The sequence below is a fragment of the Pygocentrus nattereri genome, chromosome 20 (genome assembly GCF_015220715.1).
Source record: "Pygocentrus nattereri isolate fPygNat1 chromosome 20, fPygNat1.pri, whole genome shotgun sequence".
NCBI lineage: Eukaryota > Metazoa > Chordata > Actinopteri > Characiformes > Serrasalmidae > Pygocentrus > Pygocentrus nattereri.
The window spans coordinates 27,447,956-27,469,256 of NC_051230.1; the positions used below are offsets into that span (position 1 = coordinate 27,447,956).

At 38.4% G+C, this 21,301-nt stretch overlaps 1 protein-coding gene across 2 annotated transcripts; it reads right to left on the reverse strand.

Annotated features, from left to right (window-relative positions):
• Positions 1-3,801: 3,801 nt before the first annotated feature.
• Positions 3,802-17,895, reverse strand: LOC108438711 (C3a anaphylatoxin chemotactic receptor-like). 2 transcript variants are annotated; one of them, XM_017716714.2, is made up of 3 exons: positions 17,750-17,895; positions 15,422-16,350; positions 3,802-4,739 (listed from the first exon to the last, which is right to left on the reverse strand). In XM_017716714.2, the coding sequence occupies exons 1-3, from the start codon at positions 17,754-17,756 to the stop codon at positions 4,665-4,667; spliced, it is 1,011 nt and encodes a 336-aa protein (XP_017572203.1). In that variant the 5' UTR covers positions 17,757-17,895; the 3' UTR covers positions 3,802-4,664. The 2 variants fall into 2 exon arrangements, with proteins under 2 accessions (XP_017572203.1, XP_017572202.1); XM_017716713.2 differs by lacking the exons at positions 15,422-16,350; positions 17,750-17,895 and adding an exon at positions 7,062-7,205 and having other exon boundaries at positions 3,802-5,668.
• Between the last annotated feature and the right edge of the window lie 3,406 nt (positions 17,896-21,301).

The following is a 21,301-nucleotide window of genomic DNA, read 5'->3' on the forward strand; positions in this document are numbered from 1 at the left end:
TTTAATAACCTTTTTATATTAGAAAACAAATTAAATTAAAATTAGAATATTAATAAAAAAGTTAATTAGTTGTAAAATAATACTACATCGGAGACCCAGGGTGGAGGCTGGACTGCTCTGGATCCCGACAATATCATAAAGGCTGTTTACTCTTACAGTATTTTGTGGCACGTCTTAATAAAATGTTTATATAAAATGCTCTCTGCTGAGGTTCCTTCCTTCAGGATCTTTCTGAAGGCAGTGCATATGTATCCTCCACTGCCTTAAATAACCCATAATTTTGCATCAGTGCTGAAGTGGTTAGATAAAAACATTTCTCTTGGTAAAAGATGCTAAGGTCTAATGCGAGCAGCTGGCAAAGCTGTTGGTATCTTGACAATGACATGATGTATTGCTGTTTTAAGAGCATGTCTCTGTTGCACACAATGTTCATTACAATGTTGTCTGCATCGTGTCCCAGACTTATGAAACAGCACTGGCAGGAAGGCATTGCGACAGCTGACTTCAGTTTCAGACACAGCTGTTTACTTCCCACAACCACTTCACTTTAAAGAATCTAAATTGTAGAAGTGGAACAGGGTAGAACTTGAAATGTTTTCAAGGTTTGAATTCATGTAAAATAATTATTTTGTTAATATAAATCTACTCTAATCTTATTGAATCTAAACATGCTTTGCTTTAGTTCATTTCAGTAATTAAGTTGAAGGAAACTGTTGAATTGCTTTTTTTGTCTGGAAGTACAATTTTAAAATTTAACTGAAAAGTGTAAGTTTATTGACATATGTAGCTTGTTTAATATTGAAAAATACTGGCTTAAAATGTTAAGTAATTCTAATAAAAATAAACGAAAATACTTTGACATCAACAGAACAATATCTGTCTTATATGTAAACATATTATCTATGATCCAGTTACCATAAGTTAGCAATGTTACTCTTTAAAGTTAAAACAAAACAAAAAAGAAATGCTTTTTACAGTGTACTTACCCCTAAATGACCAGGTTCTAATGGTGGGAGAAAAGTTTTATTACACACTCCTATAACCTAAGAACAGCTCAGCTAACCTAGGTTGAAATTACTGTAGTTTCTGGCCTTAGTATTTAATAAGCCAGTAGAAAAACATATTTGATGGATTGCCTTATGAAAATATTGTTTTTATAAATATATATTTATTCCAAATTTTATGCCTGTCACATGTTTCAAGTGTCCTGTTTCAAAAGTTGGAAGAGGATCATGATTACTATTGTTACATCACCTCTGCTATTAACAGCATGTAACAAACATTTGAGGACTGAAGACAAGAAGAAGTCTTGAAGTACACTGCAAAAAATTATATTTTGTCAAATAAAATTATCTTGAAGAAAATTACTTGAAGTCGAGAAATCTAATATTTCTCCTGTTGAGAAGCTTAATTTAAGATAATTTTACTAGTATTCATTAATTTTATTAACTTACATTATCTCACAGAAAATGTTCCTTGTTTTAAGAAATGTACTTGAAACCAGCAAAATTATCTGCCGGTACAGTGAGATCATTTTACTTAATAAAATGACCTAAATAAGTAAAAGATTTCTGGAAATAAGCTAGATAACCTCATAATAAATGCACAACCACCTCAAAATGGGAAATGTTAGATATATTGATGTGATTTCAGATCATTTCACTTGACAAGATATGTTGTGGAGTGTCTTTAGCTGTGTAACTGTAGAGGGCCATGTTGCCATATTTTGCAATTCATATTGCACAATTCATATTGCACCACAACATGGTGTTGTGATATCCTGATTGTTCCCTTGTGCTGTCAAGTTGAAATGAACATAAATGTTACAGAAAAAGATGGTATCTAAATTGCAGCATATGCATATGCTCTTATATGTATATACATTCACAGTTATGCAAGTTACCCACTCACAGACCCAAGTTACCCCACATAATGACAGACCCCAGATGGTAACAATCAGAATGGTCATTTGCCTTTTTGGGCCAGAGAACTCAATGTACATTATTTCCATAAACAATCTAAAAATTTCAGTTATCAGGCCACAACACACATTTCCACTGTGTATCACTTAATTTCAGATGAGCCCAGAAAAGTCAGCAGCATTTCTGGACGTTGTTGACAAATGACTACACCTTGGCATGATGCACTTGAACAGCTTGCATTTGTGGATACAGTGACTTGACAGTGGCATAATTTCCATCTCAGAAACATGGTGGATTTTAAGGTCACAGAATTTTTATGCACAGATTTTTTTGTTTTTATTATGTAACATGATGAAAATTATTGCAAACACTTGTTGATGTTGTTGGTGGCAAGCCTTGAAGCAATACTTCCTCTTAAAGGATTAGCATATGCAAGTATATGATAAAAGGAAAAAGTGTAACTATCATGTTTTTGTACTGTTTTCAATTAAGTAGAGAACAAAGTATAAATTACTTCTTTCTTTTTTAATTTACATTTCACACACTGTTGTAGACTTAGATTTTTACAATGCAATAAAAAGGTAATAAATACATGATAGTGAGAATGCATGATGATGGTGCATTAAGCATCGAAGTAAAAAAAAAAATCAAATGTGCCTTTGTAAAAATAGAGGATAACATTCCTTTGCAGACATAATATTTAAAGCAAATTAAAACAATGGCAACCATCATGAAAGATAAAGTTCATTTTATATATTCAATTTGCTATATCCTGGTTGGTATAGTGTAATGGGTAACACCTCTGCCTTCTACGCTTCAATCCCCTGCTTCGACAAGCACGCTACACTATACCAATAAGAGTCCTTGGGCAAGACTCCTAACACTACCTTCACCTACCTACGTTAACCGATCAAACTGTAGCATCAGCCAAATGCCGTAAGGGATTTATTTCTCTTGTGGAAATGTTGGTACATTATATTCACTTTGAATGCGTTACAAGTTTGCGTGCTTAGCTTGTTAGCTCTATGAGGCTAATCAAGTTTGTTCAGTTTGAAAAATCCACTGGTCACTGTCCCCACCTCTCCAACAGAAGTCACTTGTGTAATGTAGGTGTGATGAAGTTATGATTAAAGTTTGACAGTAAGCATCAAGCATAGAAACAAAGCCACAGAATAAGATAAATAGCAAATAGACTATGTGACTATAAAATCAATAACAAAAACAGTCAATAAAAGAAATGAGCTACATATACAAGATGAACAAGACACAATTGGACTACATGATAATGCACTGAGGCTACAAACAAGACACTGGTGACTTGGGATAATATTACACAACTTAGAAGGAAACATTTGTTGTTTTCCTCTTTAATACTGCTTAGTAATTTAACCTTATTTTCATTTATCTTGTTATCTTGTTTACATTCCCTGTTTATGTACAAACGGATAGAACAAAACTAATTCCATTTACCTGCTTTTTTTCCGAGTATACAACCGCCCACATGTCCGGCTGGACACTGAAGGACGACTGACTGCTACCTACTTCAGACCAGCTGCCCACGCCTCAGCTATCACCAACTACCTTGGATGAGCTGCCCACCCTATGCTGATGTTCTCATAGACTCCTAGATATTCCTAATATCAATATTACTGCTGATAATATTAGTAGTATAATCACTTGTAGGTAGTTTGACCAGAGGAGGATGGGTCCCCCCTGGTGAGCCTGGTTCCTCCCAAGGTTTCTTCCTCAGTTCTGAGGGAGTTTTTCCTTGCCACTGTTGCCCCCGGCTTGCCCACTGGGGGGTTTCTGTACATTCTGTACATTCTTACAGTCCTGTGGAAACTTTGTCTTTTCTGAAATCCTGTAAAGCTGCTTTGTGACAACATCCGTTGTAAAAAGCGCTATACAAATAAATTTGTAGATTTGATTTGATTTGTTAATTAATTTTTTTGCCAATGAGGAAAGCAGCGTCATGATCGTGAATGGCTTTTTGGATGTCGTAATCTGGTTGAACTTCATCTTTGACGTATTTATTAAGAACTGTGTGCTATCTCTTGCTTACTGCGCTGCTGATGATCTGATAGATATGTTTAGTTATAAAAAAGTCAAATGAGAACTAACTAGTTTGCATGTGTTAGTCTTTTCATTATCTGTTAGTCTACTGATTTATCATTACATATTCCTCCACTGTGGGCACTTTCTTTCACCTACACCTGTTCAGCTGCCTCACTATCCTCAGAGCTGGTTTTTTACATTTGTCCCAGTAAAATCTCAGAATTGTTACATAATAAGGCTTATTATTCAGTAACTACAAGGACTTCAGTGGAAACTGTTTTTTTAGGTTACAGAAGTAAAAACATTTTTGGCCCACCTGTGGGTTCTGACCGTTTAAGAAATTAACTAATTTAATGCTGTGCTAAGGCACAGTTAAATAGTATATAGATAGTATTTCATGACCTATAGCAAATAATTCTAATCCGTGATGGTAAGTGTTGCCCTTTTCTCTTTTATAAATTGAGCCTCATTGATCTAATGTATCTGTCACCAACAGTAAGCCATTACATGCCTTTAGAGTTTTAGCTTCAGGCATAATTTTTCCTCAAAATATCTAGTAATTTTGTACCTAAGGTTAAAGCAAGCATTGATTTCAAGCCACTGTTTCAGGTATTATTTTTTTAAAAGTTTTTTTTTGTGTAACATAAACAAGTAAAATGCTGTTTTCCTTTCAACTGTTCAAATTTGTCATACAACTGAACTTATGCTTTCCTCACTGTTGTTGATAGCTGTCCCTTGGACTCCTTCCTGGCCCTCCTCCTCCTCCTCAATTGCATTCTCAATGTTGGACAGAACCGAGTAACACTGCTTCTTGAAGTCTCTTCCCATGAACGCATAAAGAAGTGGGTTCAAACAACTGTTGGCGTTGGCAAGAATGACGCCAAATAATTTTAGCACTTCGACAAAATTGAATCCCTTATAATGTATTTTCAAAAAAGAATAAAGATGAAAAGGCAACCAGCAGATGAGGAAAGCAGCTATCAGCATCGTCATGATCTTGAATGGCTTTTTGGATGTCGTCATCTGGTTGAACTTCATCATTCGCATGATGAGGACATAACAGATGACAATGATCAGGAACGGGATCACAAATCCAAAAATGAATTGGCAAGACACTATGGCAATATGGCTTTGCTCATTTATGTCCTTTCTAACACACTTTGTCTTCTGTTTGTGCACAATGTCTCGGAAAATGGTTTCTGGAGAGCTAAGTGCTGCTGAGATGATCCAAGCTAGCATAATTATCACAGCGGCCTTTCTTACGGTGCGCTTGTTCCGAGCCCACACAGGAAACATAACAAGAATGCAGCGGTCCACACTGATGAATACAAGAATGAAGACGCTACTATACATGTTTATAAGCTTTATGAAATATCGGAATTTGCAGAGGAAGAGCCCAAAGATCCACTCATCTGTAACCTTCTGGACGACACCAAAGAGCAAGGTAGAGCACATTATAAAGTCGGATACGGCCAGGCTCAGGTACCAGGTGGCGATGACGGACTTCTTCATCTTAAAGCCTGCAATCCAGATCACCAAACTGTTTCCAGCAATCCCCAGGATGAAGATGATCACATTTGCCACTGAGTAGATGACACACTTCACATCTGTGCATAATGCAGAACTCTGGTTTTTAAAGTCAGGATATTCTGCCGCTGTGACTGGAATAGAAGTCATGGTACCTCTTGAATCTGGAAAATAAACAGAGACAGACTTGTTGTTGACTTTTGTAGCATACATATCATGTCAGTCATGAAAACACTGGTGCTGTGGTATCAGGTCAGATTCAATGCAAAAATGACTTGGAGAAGGGGTTGGATTTATGTGATTGTTTTCCAACCTCTGATTGTCCCTTAGAATTAAACAGGCTGTTATTGTTACTCTACCATCATAGATCAGTCTACTGAACTCATTCAAAGTGAGAGTTCAATACACATTTTGGACTTTTAACTGACTCCACATACCTTTATCAAGTATATTTTATTGAAATTGATATCTATTAATATTACATATTCCGTGTTGTCTTAACAAAATAATTGTAACATTACCAAAATTTCACCAAATGCTTTAGTAGTGATTGTTTCAGTAAGGACAACTGTAGCTAATTCAGAACTTTACAAGTTTGCCAGTGAACTGTTGTCACAGTTTTTTCTTTGATAACAACTGCAGAATGGTATCACTCCTTTCTGTCCTTTTGAAAATTGTTGAACCTGCTGTCTATAATCAACGCAGACCCATGCAGAACCAGCTCCAGGACCCCAACCAGTCTGGCTTCAAGCTGTCGGACTCAACAGAAACTGCCTTTGTAGCAGTGACCAAGAAGCTCCAGTCAGCAAGATCAGACAAACTGTCATCTGTCCTGATTCTTCTTGAACTTTCAGGTTATATGGAGAAGATCCACATCCACTTACCTAAGAAAACAATCTATTCTCTAGACCTCATACAAAATATAGCAGCATCGATTCTAACAACAGCAACAAAACAGCAGTTTTGAAGCAGCTGTACCGACTACCTGTATCTTTTAGGACAGATATTAAAGTGACAATGAAGCACTGCTTATATCACGAAGTGCCTTTCTGTTTATGTTCCATCAAGTGATTTTTAGATCTGCTGATATTGACCTTCTGCACATACCATCAGTAAAATACAGACACCGTGAAGAAACTTCGGTTATTATGCTGCTAAACTGTGGAACTCAGTTCCACCTTTTATTAGACGGTCAAGATCAGTGCTCACTTTTAAGAAATATATAAAAACACATGTCTTTATCTTAGCTTTCAACTTAAATTCTGTTTTTAATGTGATTAATTGTTTGATTGATTGTTCTCTTAAATTCATTAGTTTTATCAACTGACTGAGCTGGAAGAGAGCACAAGCTACTGCCTGAAATTCTCAATATTTTCAAAATAAATTACACAAAAATACATTAAAAGTCCGCTGTCTTTCAACCACATTGAGAAGTTTGAGGAATCACATGTCTCAAAAAAACAGGCACATCACATAAAACATGCAGTACTGCTGTCTGACTGCTGTATAGTCTGAGTAGACTTTGTCTGGTTTATATTAGAATAAAAAAGGAATTACCTGTCATTGGTCCAGTGCTGGTGAGATGTCCAGTGCATTTGTTGCTTATGATAAACTATATCTAGATGGAAAACTCGCATAACATTCTGTTCCTCTGAACAGAAGATTTAATTCTCAGAATTTAGGAACAAGACGGGGTGCACCCGTACATGTTGTAACATTTCTGTTGGCCAAGAACAATTACGTCATCTTTGAGGATCAGTATAACTGAAATAAACATAAAACAAAGTTTTTTGAAAAGTTTTCATGGCATGTACTTATATATTCAGAAGACTTTTTCACAGTTGTGTCATTTTTTTGTGCAATTGCTTAAATACTAATTGACCCAACATCTTTCCCAATATGTTCAGGTCCCGATCACATTTAAAAGTCAAGTTATCACAGCCCCTCTTTTAATGAATTTTTCCTTGAATTTTCTCCTTACTTTACTCTTCCTTCCTACTTTCATTGCCTTAAAACAATTTTTAATCAACACATTAAACAGTAGATATAAAAGTGCAGCAGCAACAGGGGCATCATTAGAACTTTCAGAATGGGATTGCCAGATAAGGCCCAGGGACTTCATTGTGGTATAATGCTATGAATAGTTTAAAATAAAATTTCAATTTAAATGTAAGCTTTAATATACATAGACTGTGTTAAAATGATTCATTATGAATGAATTTTTGATGGACAGGCCATAGAAGTTATTCATTTATTTTGATGTGCTACAGGTTATACATGAGTGTAGTGATTAGAAAGCTCTTTTGTTAATCTAAATCTAATCTAATGTCCTTTGATCTAAGCATGTTTTGCTTGGTTTCATTTGAGCATTTATTCAAGTTGAATAAATCAGTAAAATTGCCTGCTACCACATGAAGTACAATTTGATGATTGAACTGAGGCAGTATAAATGCATTCACATATGTAGCTTTTTTAACTTTGGTAAATATTGGGTTGAAATGTTAAGTAATTCCAACAAAACCAAACAAAAACACCTTAAAGTTTACAGAACAACAATTTCTATCTTACATGTAATTACCTGGTGCCACATCTGCCGCCTGCCATTCTCCTCCCCACCACAGGAGGTCACCGTCTCCCGAATACTAGGCATTTCTTGATCCTTTGACCTCTGTAGTCTGCCATCTTGTGTATATATACCCGCCATTTGCAGGTGCTCATTGCGACATCTTGTTTGCTTTTTCCACAATTCTGAGCGTTTATGTTTATGATTTGGTTTTCTGGTGTTTTGACCTTGCCTCTTGGTTTGTTTTGTCCTCTTTTGGATTTGCCCTCTTTGGATTTGTCTGCTTTCTGTGGCCTGCTTTTTTGGATTTCTGACCCCCTGCTTGTTATTACCTACCTTGCATCTGGAATTAAACTTGCACTTGACTCCTGCCTCTTGTGTGAAGCAGTTTGTGACACCTAGCATTCAATAAACACAAGTCAGCAATGTTTCTCTTTAAATTTAAAACTACAAATACTTTTTACAGAATATTAACTCCCTTAATGTCCTTCTATAACCTAAGAATAGCTCAACTACTTTATGGTGAAATCACAAAAGCCTTAGTATGTAATAAGCCTGGGATTTTAATGAGTTAAACATTTAGAGACAATCCGAGCAACTTCAATGTCTGAGTGGTCTAATTGTGTAAGAACCTCAACAACATGTTGTGAGTTTAAACCCCAGAGATTCCACAGCCATCCATAAGTACTGGCCCAAAAGGTAAAAATGCCTGGTATTATTGTGTGATGGAAAGATTTCTGGCTAAAGGGAAAACTGAGAAGAACATTCTAGTAGAACCATGACAGATATTATAATGTTTGATGTCATGATAGCTTATGTCATATGTTAATTTTCACAAAGCATACTCTAGTTATCCATTATGATGAGGAACATTATGCCTGACACCTCTGGTCAAATGACATGTTGATTTTTTAAGTCAAATTAAGCTCTTCTGCAGAGAACACTCTTCTGCATGTGTGTGCCATCCATCCTTCCATCCATCCATCCATCCATCCATTGTCTTCCGCTTCTCCGGGGTTCGGGTCACGGGGGCAGCATCCTAAGCAATGAAGCCCAGACCTCCCTTTCCAGCCACTTCCATCAGCTCTCCAAGGGGGATTCCGAGGCGCTCCCAGTCCAGCTGGGCGATATAGTCAGCTATATAGTATACAGTAGATATAGTATAGCTTCCCCGGGGTCTCCTCCCAGGTGGCTTTGCCTGTGACACCTCCCGAGGGAGGCGTCCAGGAGGCATCCTAACGAGATGCCCGAACCACCTCAGCTGGCTCCTCTCGACGTGAAGAAGCAGCGGCTCTACTATGAATCCCTCCCGGATGACTGAACTTCTCACCCTATCTCTAAGGGAGAGTCCAGACACCCTGCGGAGGAAACTCATTTCGGTCGCTTGTATTTGCGATCTTATTCTTTCGGTCATTACCCAAAGCTCATGACCATAGGTGAGGGTGGGAACGTAGATCGACCGGTAAATCGAGAGCCTTGCGTTATGGCTCAGCTCTTTCTTTACCACAACAGACCGGTAAAGAGCCCGCATCACTGCTGACCCACCACCAATCCGCCTGTCAATCTCCCGCTCCCTTGTACCATCACTCGTGAACAAGACCCTGAGATACTTGAACTCCTCCACTTGAGGCAAGAGCTTATCCCCGACCCAGAGAGGGCTCTCCACCCTTTTCCGCCTGAGAACCATGGTCTCGGATTTAGAGGTACTGATTCTCATCCCAGCCGCGTCACACTCGGCTGCAAACCGATCCAGAGAAAGCTGAAGTTCGTGGCCTGATGTCCCCAATAGGACCACATCATCTGCCGACAGCAGCGATGTGACCCTGAGGTCACCAAACCGGACACCCTCCATCCCCTGACTGCGCCTAGAAATTCTATCCATAAAAATTATGAATAGAATTGGTGACAAAGGGCAGCCCTGACGGAGTCCAACTCTCACTGGGAACGAGTCTGACTTACTGCCGGCTATGCGAACCAAACTCCAGCTTTGTTTGTACAGAGCCTGAATGGCTCGTAGCAAAGAGCCATGTACCCCATACTCCCGAAGCACCTCGCACAGAATACCCCGGGGAACACAGTCGAATGCCTTCTACAGATCCACAAAACACATGTGGACTGATTGGGCAAACTCCCCTGAACCATCCAGAATCCTGGAGAGGGTGAAGAGTTGGTCCAGTGTTCCACGACCAGGGCGGAACCCACACTGCTCCTCCTGGATCCGAGGTTCGACTATAAGCCGGACTCTCTTCTCCAGTACCCCTGCATAGACCTTACCAGGAGTGTGATTCCCCTGTAGTTGGAACACACCCTCCAGTCCCCTTTTTTAAAAAGAGGCACCACCACCCCAGTCTGCCAATCCAGTGGCACCGCCCCCGATGTCCACGCAATGTTGAAAAGGCGTGTCAGCCAAGACAGCCCCACAACATCCAGAGCCTTAAGGAACTCAGGGCGGATCTCATCCACCCCTGGAGCCTTGCCACCAAGGAGCTTCTTAACTACCTTAGTGACTTCGGCCTCAGTAATGGACAAGCCTATTCCCATGTCCCCAGACTCAGCCTCCTCACTGGAGAACGTGTCGGTGGGATTGAGAAGGTCCTCAAAGTTTTCCTTCCACTGCCCAATGACGTCTTCAGTCGAAGTCAGCAGCACATCATCTCCACTATATACAGTGCTAGTGGCACACTGCTTTCCCTTTCTGAGTCGCCTAACGCTTTGCCAGAATCTTTTCGGAGCCGACTTAAAGTCACTTTCCAAGGCCTCACCAAACTCCTCCCATACACAGATTTTTGCCTTGGCGACAACTGAAGCCGCAGATCGCTTGGCCTGTCGATACCTGCCAGCTGCCTCTGGTGTCCCACAGGCCAACCATGCCCGGTAGGACTCCTTCTTCAGCTTGACGGCATCTCTCACCTGGGGTATCCACCACCGGGTTCGAGGATTACCGCCCCGACAGGCACCAACTACCTTATGGCCACAGCTACAGTCAGCCGCTTCAACAATGGAGGAACGGAACATGGCCCATTCTAAGTCAATGTCCCCCACCTCCCCCGATATCTGGTCAAAGTTCTGACGGAGGTGTGAGTTGAAGATCAGTCTGACAGGTTCTTCTGCAAGACGTTCCCAGCAAACCCTCACTATACGTTTGGGCTTGCCTGGTCTGACCGGCATCTTCCCCCACCACCTGATCCAACTCAGCACCAGGTGGTGATCAGTTGACAGCTCAGCTCCTCTCTTTACCCGAGTGTCCAAAACACATGGCCGCAATCCGATGACACGACTACAAAGTCAATCATTGAACTGCGGCCTAGGGTGTCCTGGTGCCATGTGCACTTATGGACATCCTTGTGTTCAAACATGGTGTCCGTGATGGACAATCTGTGGTTTGCACAGAAGTCCAAAAACTGAACACCACTCGGGTTCAGATCAGAGAGGCCATTCCTCCCAATCACACCCCTCCAGGTCTCACTGTCATTGCCCACGTGAGCGTTGAAGTCCCCCAGTAGGACAATAGAGTCTCCAGGAGGAGCACTTTCAAGCACCCTTCCCAAGGACTCTAAGATGGCTGGGTACTCTGAACTGCTGTTCGGTGCATAAGCACAGACAGCAGTCAGGACCCGTTCCCCAACCCGAAGGCGTAGGGAAGCTACCCTCTCGTCCACCGGAGAAAACCCCAACATACAGGCACCGAGTCGAGGAGCTATGAGAAAGCCCACACCTGCCCGTCGCCTCTCACCACAACTCCAGAGAAGAATAAAGTCCATCCCCTCTCAAGGAGATTGGACCCAGAGCCCAAGCTGTGTGTTGAGGTGAGCCCGACTATATCTAGCTGGTATCTCTCAACCTCGTGCACCAACTCAGGCTCCTTCCCCGCCAGTGAGGTAACATTCCAATTTCCAAAAGCCAGTTTCAGCAACCGAGGATCAGAACGCCTAGGCCCACGCCTTCGGACACTGCCCGATCCACAACAAACCGAACCCCTACTACTGCCCCTCCCATTGGTGGTGGGTCGATTGGCATGTGTGTGCATATTAATAATAACTGCATGTAGCACTTTAGGGAAACTCAGTGTGGCCTGTTTTTTTATTATTTATTTTTTATTATTTATTAAACTGACCAAATAAATAGAAATTGTGTACTGAACTTACATAAAAGGAATATTTACAAGGTCCTTTCAAAACCCTTCCAGTACAGTATATAAAATGCTGATGAAAACTGAAGCAGTGGTTAGTAACTTCTGTTTGACAAAAATATATTTACTGTACTGCCTTGTGATATTATATGTTATATGATATGTTATATTTTTGAAAATATATGTTCATTTTAAAGTTGATGCCTGTCACATGTTTCAAGTTTCCTGTTTCAAAAGGTGGAACAGCAGCATGTTTACTATTGTGTTACATCACCTCTCCTATTAACAGCATGGAACCAACATTTGGGGACTGAAGACAACAATTGATCCAGTCTTGAAAGCAGATTCTTTTTTACCATTCTTCAGCTAGTATACTGCAAATTATCTTACATGAAGTCAAGAGATCTAATATTTATCATGTTGAGATTTGTTCCAAGTTTAATTTAAGACATTTATGACATTTTTTCCTATTTTAAGTAATTTTATTAAGTGAAATTATCTCACTATGTTGGCAGGAAATTTTGCTTGTTTAAATAAAAGTATTAGGAAAAAAAATATGTGCCAGTACAGTGTGATAATTGGACTTAGTAAAATGACCTAAAACAAGTAACACAGGCTAAATAACCTCAAATAAGTGCACAACCTCCTTAAAATGGGAAAGGTTTTATGTTGATGTGATTTAAGGTCATTTCACTTGATAAGATACTATATTTTCCATTTTTCTATATTTAAGTCTTTAGCTGTGCAGCCACTGAGGGCCTTCATTGTCATGTTTTGCAATGCATATTGCACTACACATTGCCATGCTATTTTGACACATCCTGGATGTTTCTTCTTAAAAATGAGCAACTCAACTTCATGCGGTGAAGGGTAAATATCATTTTTGTACTGTTGTCAATTAAGCTCAGGACAAAGTGGATTATAAATAACTGCTTTCTGTTTTTATTTACATTTCACAAACTTTTTTTGACTTAGATTTTTACAACACAATAGGAAAAAAGTAATATATGATATTGAGAATACATGATGATGGTGCATTAAGTAAAAAAAAAATCCAATGTTCATATCAAGCAAATAGATTAGGAAAAATAGAAGATAATATTCCTTTGTAGGCATAATATTTCAAATGAATTGAAACAATGGTAAGCATCATACAATGACAAAGACCGGCTATTTTCTCCACTTGACTAGAATTCAATATATCTGGAGGTATTTCGCTTCTAGAAATGGAGGTATGTTATATTCACACTTAGCTTAGTGAGGCTAACCTCACCAAAGACAAGTTTGTTCAGTTTGAAAAATCCACTGCTCACCATCTCCTCCTCTCCAGCAGAAGTCACTTGTGTAATGTAGGTGAGATGAAGTTGTGAGTCAACGTTGATGTAAGCATCAAGCATAGAAACAAAGCCAGAGACTAAGACAAATAGCAAATAGACTATGTGACTGTAAAATCAATAACAAAAACAGTCAATGAAAGAAATGAGCTACATATAGAAGATGAACAAGACACAATTGGACTACATGATAACACATTGAGGCTACAAGACACTGGTGACTTGGCATAATATTTCAGAACTTGAACTTAGAAGGAAACATTTGTTGTTTTCCTCTTTAATACTGCTTGTGACGGAGCTGCCCTCCGCCACAATGTACATATGTGTAAACTTTCGAGGTAATGGGGACATTTCATACTCTGAGACACAAACTGTTTTAAATAGCATTTATTGATTAAGTGGTTATACTGGGGAACAAGAGCAAACCTGCAGAGAAAAAAAGAAACAAAACTTAATGGTGAATGTTTTATTATTTGTAGTAATTTATTTTCGTTCATATGTGACTTGTTAATTAATTTATTTGCCAATGAGGAAAGCAGCGTCATGATCTTGAATGGCTTTTTGGATGTCGTAATCTGGTTGAATTTCATCTTTCACATATTTATTTGTGAACGGTGAGGTAACTGCTGCTTACTGATTTTTGCAAATATTCACTTATTTTAAATTTGATGCCTGCAACACGTTTTAAAGAAGGTGGGACAGGAGCATGTTTACCTTTCCTTTTAACAACACTCAATAAGCGTTTCGGAACTGAGGACACTAATTGTTGAAGCTTTGTAGGTGGAATTCTTTCCCATTCTTACTTGATGTACAATTTCAGTAGCTCAACAGTCCGGGGTCTCCATTGTCGTATTTTGCGCTTCATAATGCGCTACATATTTTCAAACTTACAATTTGATTATTTTTACACAGGAAGGCCAAGGCGGTGTTAGGAGTCTTGCCCAAGGACTCTTATTGGTATAGTGTAGGGCGTTTACCCAGGTGGGGGGATTGAACCCCAGTCTACAGCGTAGAAGGCAGAGGTGTTCACCACTATACTATCCCAATCACCCAACCCGCACTCTTTTACTACGAAGCCAAGCTGTTGTAACATGTGCAGAATGTGGCTTGGCATTGTCTTGCTGAAATAAGCAGGGATGTCCCTGAAAAAGACGTTGCTTGGATGGCAGCATATGTTGCTCCAAAACCTGTATGTACCTTTCAGCATTAATGATGCCTTCACAGATGTGCAAGTTACCCATGCCATGGGCACTAACACACCATCAAAGATGCAGGCTTTTGAACTTTGTGCTGATAACAGTCCGGACAGTCCCTCTTTGCCCCAAAGGACATGATGTCCATGATTTCCAAAAAACAATTTCAAATGTGGACTCGTCAGACCACAGGACACGTTTCTGGGTGTTGGTGATATATGGCTTTCGCTTTGCATGGCAGAGTTTTAATTTGCACGTGTAGATGGAGCGGCAAAATGTTTTCACTGACAATGGTTTTCTGAAGTGTTGCTGAGCCCATGTGGGAACATGTAGGCACAGTTAAATAGTATATAGATAGTATTTCATGACCTATAGCAAATAATTCTAATCCGTGATGGTAAGTGTTGCCCTTTTCTCTTTTATAAATTGAGCCTCATTGATCTAATGTATCTGTCACCAACAGTAAGCCATTACATGCCTTTAGAGTTTTAGCTTCAGGCATCATTTTTCCTCAAAATATCTAGTAATTTTGTACCTAAGGTTAAAGCAAGCATTGATTTCAAGCCACTGTTTCAAGTGTTATTTTTTTTAGTTTAGTTTAGTAAAATGCTGTTTTCTTTTCAACTGTTCAAATTTGTCAAACAGCTGAACTTATGCTTTCCTTATTGGTGTTGGACTCCTTCCCGGCCCTCCTCCTCCTCCTCAATTGCATTCTCAATGTTGGACAGAACCGAGTAACACTGCTTCTTGAAGTTTCTCCCCATGAACGCATAAAGAAGTGGATTCAAACAACTGTTGGCGTTGGCAAGAATGACGCCAAATAATTTTAGCACTTTGACAAAATTGAATCCCTTATAATGTATTTTCAAAAAAGAATAAAAATGAAAAGGCAACCAGCAGATGAGGAAAGCAGCTATCAGCAGTATCATGATCTTGAATGGCTTTGTGGACGTCGTCATCTGGTTGAACTTCAGCTTTCGCATGATGAGGACATAACAGAAGACAATGATCAGGAACGGGATCACAAATCCAAAAAGGAATTGGCAAGACACTATGGCAATATGGCTTTGCTCATTGATGTACTTTCTGACACACTTTGTCTTCCGGTTGTGCACAATGTCTCGGAAAATGGCCGCAGGTGAGCTAAGTGCTGCTGAGATGATCCAAGCTAGCATAATTATCACAGTGGCCTTTCTTACGGTGCGCTTGTTCCGAGCCCACACCGGAAAAATAACAAGAACGCAGCGGTCCACACTGATGATGACAAGAATGAAGATGCTACTATACATGTTTATAAGCTTCATGAAATATCGGAATTTGCAGAGGAAGAGCCCAAAGATCCACTCATCTGTAACCGTTTGGACGACACCAAAGGGCAAGGTAGAGCACATTATAAAGTCGGACACGGCCAGGCTCAGGTACCAGGTGGCGATGACTGACTTCTTCATCTTAAAGCCTGCAATCCAGATCACCAAACTGTTTCCAGCAATCCCCAGGATGAAGATGATCACATTTGCCACTGAGTAGATGACACACTTCACATCTGTGCATAATGCAGAACTCTGGTTTTTAAAGTCAGGATATTCTGCCGCTGTGACTGGAATAGAAGTCATGATACCTCTTGATTCTGGAAAACAAACACAGACAGGCTTGTTGTTGACTTTTGTAGCATACATATCAAGTCAGTCATGAAAACACTGGTGCTGTGGTATCAGGTCAGATTCAATGCAAAAATGACTTGGAGAAGGGGTTGGATTTATGTGATTGTTTTCCAACCTCTGATTGTCCCTTAGAATTAAACAGGCTGTTATTGTTACTCTACCATCATAGATCAGTCTACTGAACTCATTCAAAGTGAGAGTTCAATACACATTATGGAATTTTAACTGACTCCACAGACCTTTATCAAGTATATTTTATTAAAATTCATAACTATTAATATTACATATTCCATGTTGTCTTAACAAAATAATTGTAACATTACCAAAATTTCACCAAATGCTTTAGTAGTGATTGTTTCAGTAAGGACAACTGTAGCTAATTCAGAACTTTACAAGTTTGCCAGTGAACTGTTGTCACACTTTTTTCTTTGACAACAAATGCAGAATGGTATCACTCCTTTCTGTCCTTTTGAAAATTGTTGAACATGCTGTCTATAATCAACAGTCTCTTTTACTCATGCAGAACCAGCTGCAGGACCCCAACCAGTCTGGCTTCAAACTGTCGGACTCAACAGAAACTGCCCTTGTAGCAGTGACCAAGAAGCTCCAGTCAGCAAGATCAGACAAACTGTCATCTGTCCTGATTCTTCTTGACCTTTCAGGTTATATGGAAAGGGTCCACATCCACTTACCTAAGAAAACAATCTATTCTCTAGACCTTATACAAAATGTAGCAGCATCGATTCTAACAACAGCAACAAAACAGCAGTTTTGAAGCAGCTGTACTGACTACCTGTATCTTGTAGGACAGTTTAAGATTAAAGTCACAATGAAGCACTGCTTATATCATGAAGTGCCTTTCTGTTTATGTTCCATCAAGTGATTTTTAGATCTGCTGATACTGACCTTCTGCACGTACCATCAGTAAAATACAGACACCGTGAAGACACTTCGGTTATTATGCTGCTAAACTGTGGAACTCAGTTCCACCTTTTATTAGACGGTCAAGATCAGTGCTCACTTTTAAGAAACATATAAAAACACATGTCTTTAACTTAGCTTTCAACTTCAATTCTGATTTTAATGTGATTAATTGTTTGATTGTTCTCTTAAATTCATTAGTTTTATCAACTGACTGAGCTGGAAGAGAGCACAAGCTACTGCCTGAAATTCTCAATATTTTCAAAATAAATTACACAAAAATACATTAAAAGTCCGCTGTCTTTCAACCACATTGAGAAGTTTGAGGAATCACATGTCTCAAAAAAACAGGCACATCACATAAAACATGCAGTACTGCTGTCTGACTGCTGTATAGTCTGAGTAGACTTTGTCTGGTTTATATTAGAATAAAAAAGGAATTACCTGTCATTGGTCCAGTGCTGGTGAGATGTCCAGTGCATTTGTTGCTTATGATAAACTATATCTAGATGGAAAACTCGCATAACATTCTGTTCCTCTGAACAGAAGATTTAATTCTCAGAATTTAGGAACAAGACGGGGTGCACCCGTACATGTTGTAACATTTCTGTTGGCCAAGAACAATTACGTCATCTTTGAGGATCAATATAACTGAAATAAACATAAAACAAGCTTTTTAGAAGTTTTTTGAAAAGTTTTCATGGCATGTACTTATATATTCAGAAGACTTTTTCACAGTCGTGTCATTTTTTTTGTGCAATTGGTTAAACTTAAAAATTGACCCAACATCTTTCCCAATATGTTCAGGTCCCGATCCCATTTAAAAGTCAAGTTATCACAGCCCCTCTTTTAATGAATTTTTCCTTGAATTTTCTCCTTACTTTACTCTTCCTTCCTACTTTTATTGCCTTAAAACAATTTTTAATCAACACATTAAACAATAGATATAAAAGTGCAGCAGCAACAGGGGCATCATTAGAACTTTCAGAATGGGATTGCCAGATAAGGCCCAGGGACTTCATTGTGGTATAATGGTATGAATAGTTTAAAATAAAATTTCAATTTAAAGGTAAGCTTTAATATACATAAACTGTGTTAAAATGATTCATTATGAATGAATTTTTGATGGACAGGCCATAGAAGTTATTCATTTAGTTTGATGTGATTAGAATGTGATTGATGTGATTGATAGTGATTAGAAAGCTCTTTTGTTATTCTAAATCTAATCTAATGTCCTTTGATCTAGGCATGTTTTGCTTGGTTTCATTTGAGCATTTATTCAAGTTGAATAAATCAGTAAAATTGCCTGCTACCACATGAAGTACAAATTGATGATTGAACTGAGGCAGTATAAATGCATTCACATATGTAGCTTTTTTAACTTTGGTAAATATTGGGTTGAAATGTTAAGTAATTCCAACAAAACCAAACAAAAACACCTTAAAGTCTACAGAACAACAATTTATATGTTTACATGTAATTACCTGGTGTCACACCTGCCGCCTGCCATTCTCCTCCCCACCAGAGGAGGTCACCATCTCCCGAATACTAGGCATTTCTTGATCCTTTGACCTCTGTAGTCTGCCATCTTGTGTATATATACCCTCCGTTTGCAGGTGCTCATTGCGAAGTCTTGTTTGGTTTTTCCACAATTCTGAGCGTTTATGTTTATGATTTGGTTTTCTGGTGTTTTGACCTTGCCTCTTGGTTTGTTTTTGACTACTACTGGATTTGCCCTCTTTGGATTTGTCTGCTTTCTGTGGCCTGCTTTTTTTGGATTTCTGACCCCCTGCTTGTTATTACCTACCTTGCATCTGGAATTAAACTTGCACTTGACTCCTGCCTCTTGTGTGAAGCAGTTTGTGACACCTGGCATTCAATAAACACAAGTAAGCAATGTTTCTCTTTAAATTTAAAACAACAAATACTTTTTATAGCATATTAACTCCCTTAATGTCCTTCTATAACCTAAGAACAGCTCAGCTACTTTTTGCTGAAATCACAAAAGCCTTAGTATGTAATAAGCCTGGGATTTTAATGGGTTAAACATTGAGACAATCTGAGCAACTTCAAGGTCTCCTTAGTGGTCTAATTGTGTAAGAACCTCAACAACATGTTGTGAGTTTAAACCCCAGAGATTCCACAGCCATCCATAAGTACTGGCCCAAGAGTGAAAAATGCCTGGTATTATTGTGTGATGGAAAGATTTCTGGCTAAAGGGAAAACTGAGAAGAACATTCTACTAGAACCACGACAGATATTATAATGTTTGATGTCATGATAGCTTATGTCATGTTGCTTTCTGAAAATTATACTCTAGTTATCCATTATGATGAGGAACATTATGCGTGACACCTCTGGTTAAATGATATGTTTAGCTGATTTTTTTTAAAGTCAAATTAAGCTCTTCTGCAGAGAACACTCTTCTGCATGTGTGTGCATTTTATTAATAACTGAATGTAGCACTTTAGAGAAAAATCAGTGTGGCCTGTTTTTTTTTTCTTTTATTATTTATTTTTTATTATTTATTAAATTGACCAAATAAATAGAAATTGTGTACTGAACTTACATAAAAGGAATATTTACAAGGTCCTTTCAAAACCCTTCCAGTACAGTATATAAAATGCTGATGAAAACTGAAGCAGTGGTTAGTAACTTCTGTTTGACAAAAATATATTTAGTGTACTGCCTTGTGATATTATATGTTATATGATATGTTATATTTTTGAAAATATATGTTCATTTTAAAGTTGATGCTTGTCACATGTTTTAAGTTTCCTGTTTCAAAAGGTGGAACAAGAGCATGTTTACTATTGTGTTACATCACCTCTCCTATTAACAGCATGGAACCAACATTTGGGGACTGAAGACAACAATTGATCCAGTATTGAAAGCAGATTTTTTTTTTTACCATTCTTCAGCTAGTATACTACTAATTATCTTACATGAAGTCAAGAAATCTAATATTTATCATGTTGAGATTTGTTCCAAGTTTAATTTAAGACATTTTACATTTTTTACAATTTTACGTAATTTTATTAAGTGAAATTATCTCACTATGTTGGCAGGAAATTTTGCTTGTTTAAATAAAAGTATTAGAAAAAAAAATATGTGCCAGTACAGTGTGATAATTTTACTTAGTAAAATGACCTAAAACCAGTAACACAGGCTAAATAACCTCAAAATAAGTGCACAACCTCCTCAAAATGGGAAATGTTATATGTTGATGTGATTTAAGGTAATTTCACTTGATATGATACTATATTTTCCATTTTTCTATATTTAAGTCTTTAGCTGTGCAGCCACTGAGGGCCTTCATTGTCATGTTTTGCATATTGCACTACACATTGCCATGCTATTGTAACACATCCTGGATGTTTCTTCTTAAAAATGAGCAACTCAACTTCATGAGGTGGAAGGTAAATATCATTTGTGTACTGTTGTCAATTAAGCTCAGGACAAAGTGGATTATAAATAACTGCTTTCTGTTTTATTTACATTTCACAAACCTTTTTGACTTAGATTTTTACAACACAATAGGAAAAAAGTAATATATGATATTGAGAATACATGATGATGGTGCATTAAGCATCTAAGTAAAAAAAAATCCAATGCTCATATCAAGCAAGTAGATTAGGAAAAATAGAAGATAATATTCCTTTGTAGGCATAATATTTCAAATGAATTGAAACAATGGCAGCCATCATAAAATGACAAAGACCGGCTGTTTTCTCCACTTGACTAGAAATCAATATATCCTGAGATATTTTGTTTGTGGAAATGGAGGTACGTTATATTCAAACTTAGCTCAGTGAGGCTAACCTCACCAAACACAAGTGTGTTCAGTTTGAAAAATCCACTGCTCACCATCTCCTCCTCTCCAGCAGAAGTCACTTGTGTAATGTAGGTGAGATGAAGTTGTGAGTCAACGTTCATGTAAACATCAAGCCTTGATATAAGTATCAAGCATAGAAACAAAGCCAGAGACTAAGACAA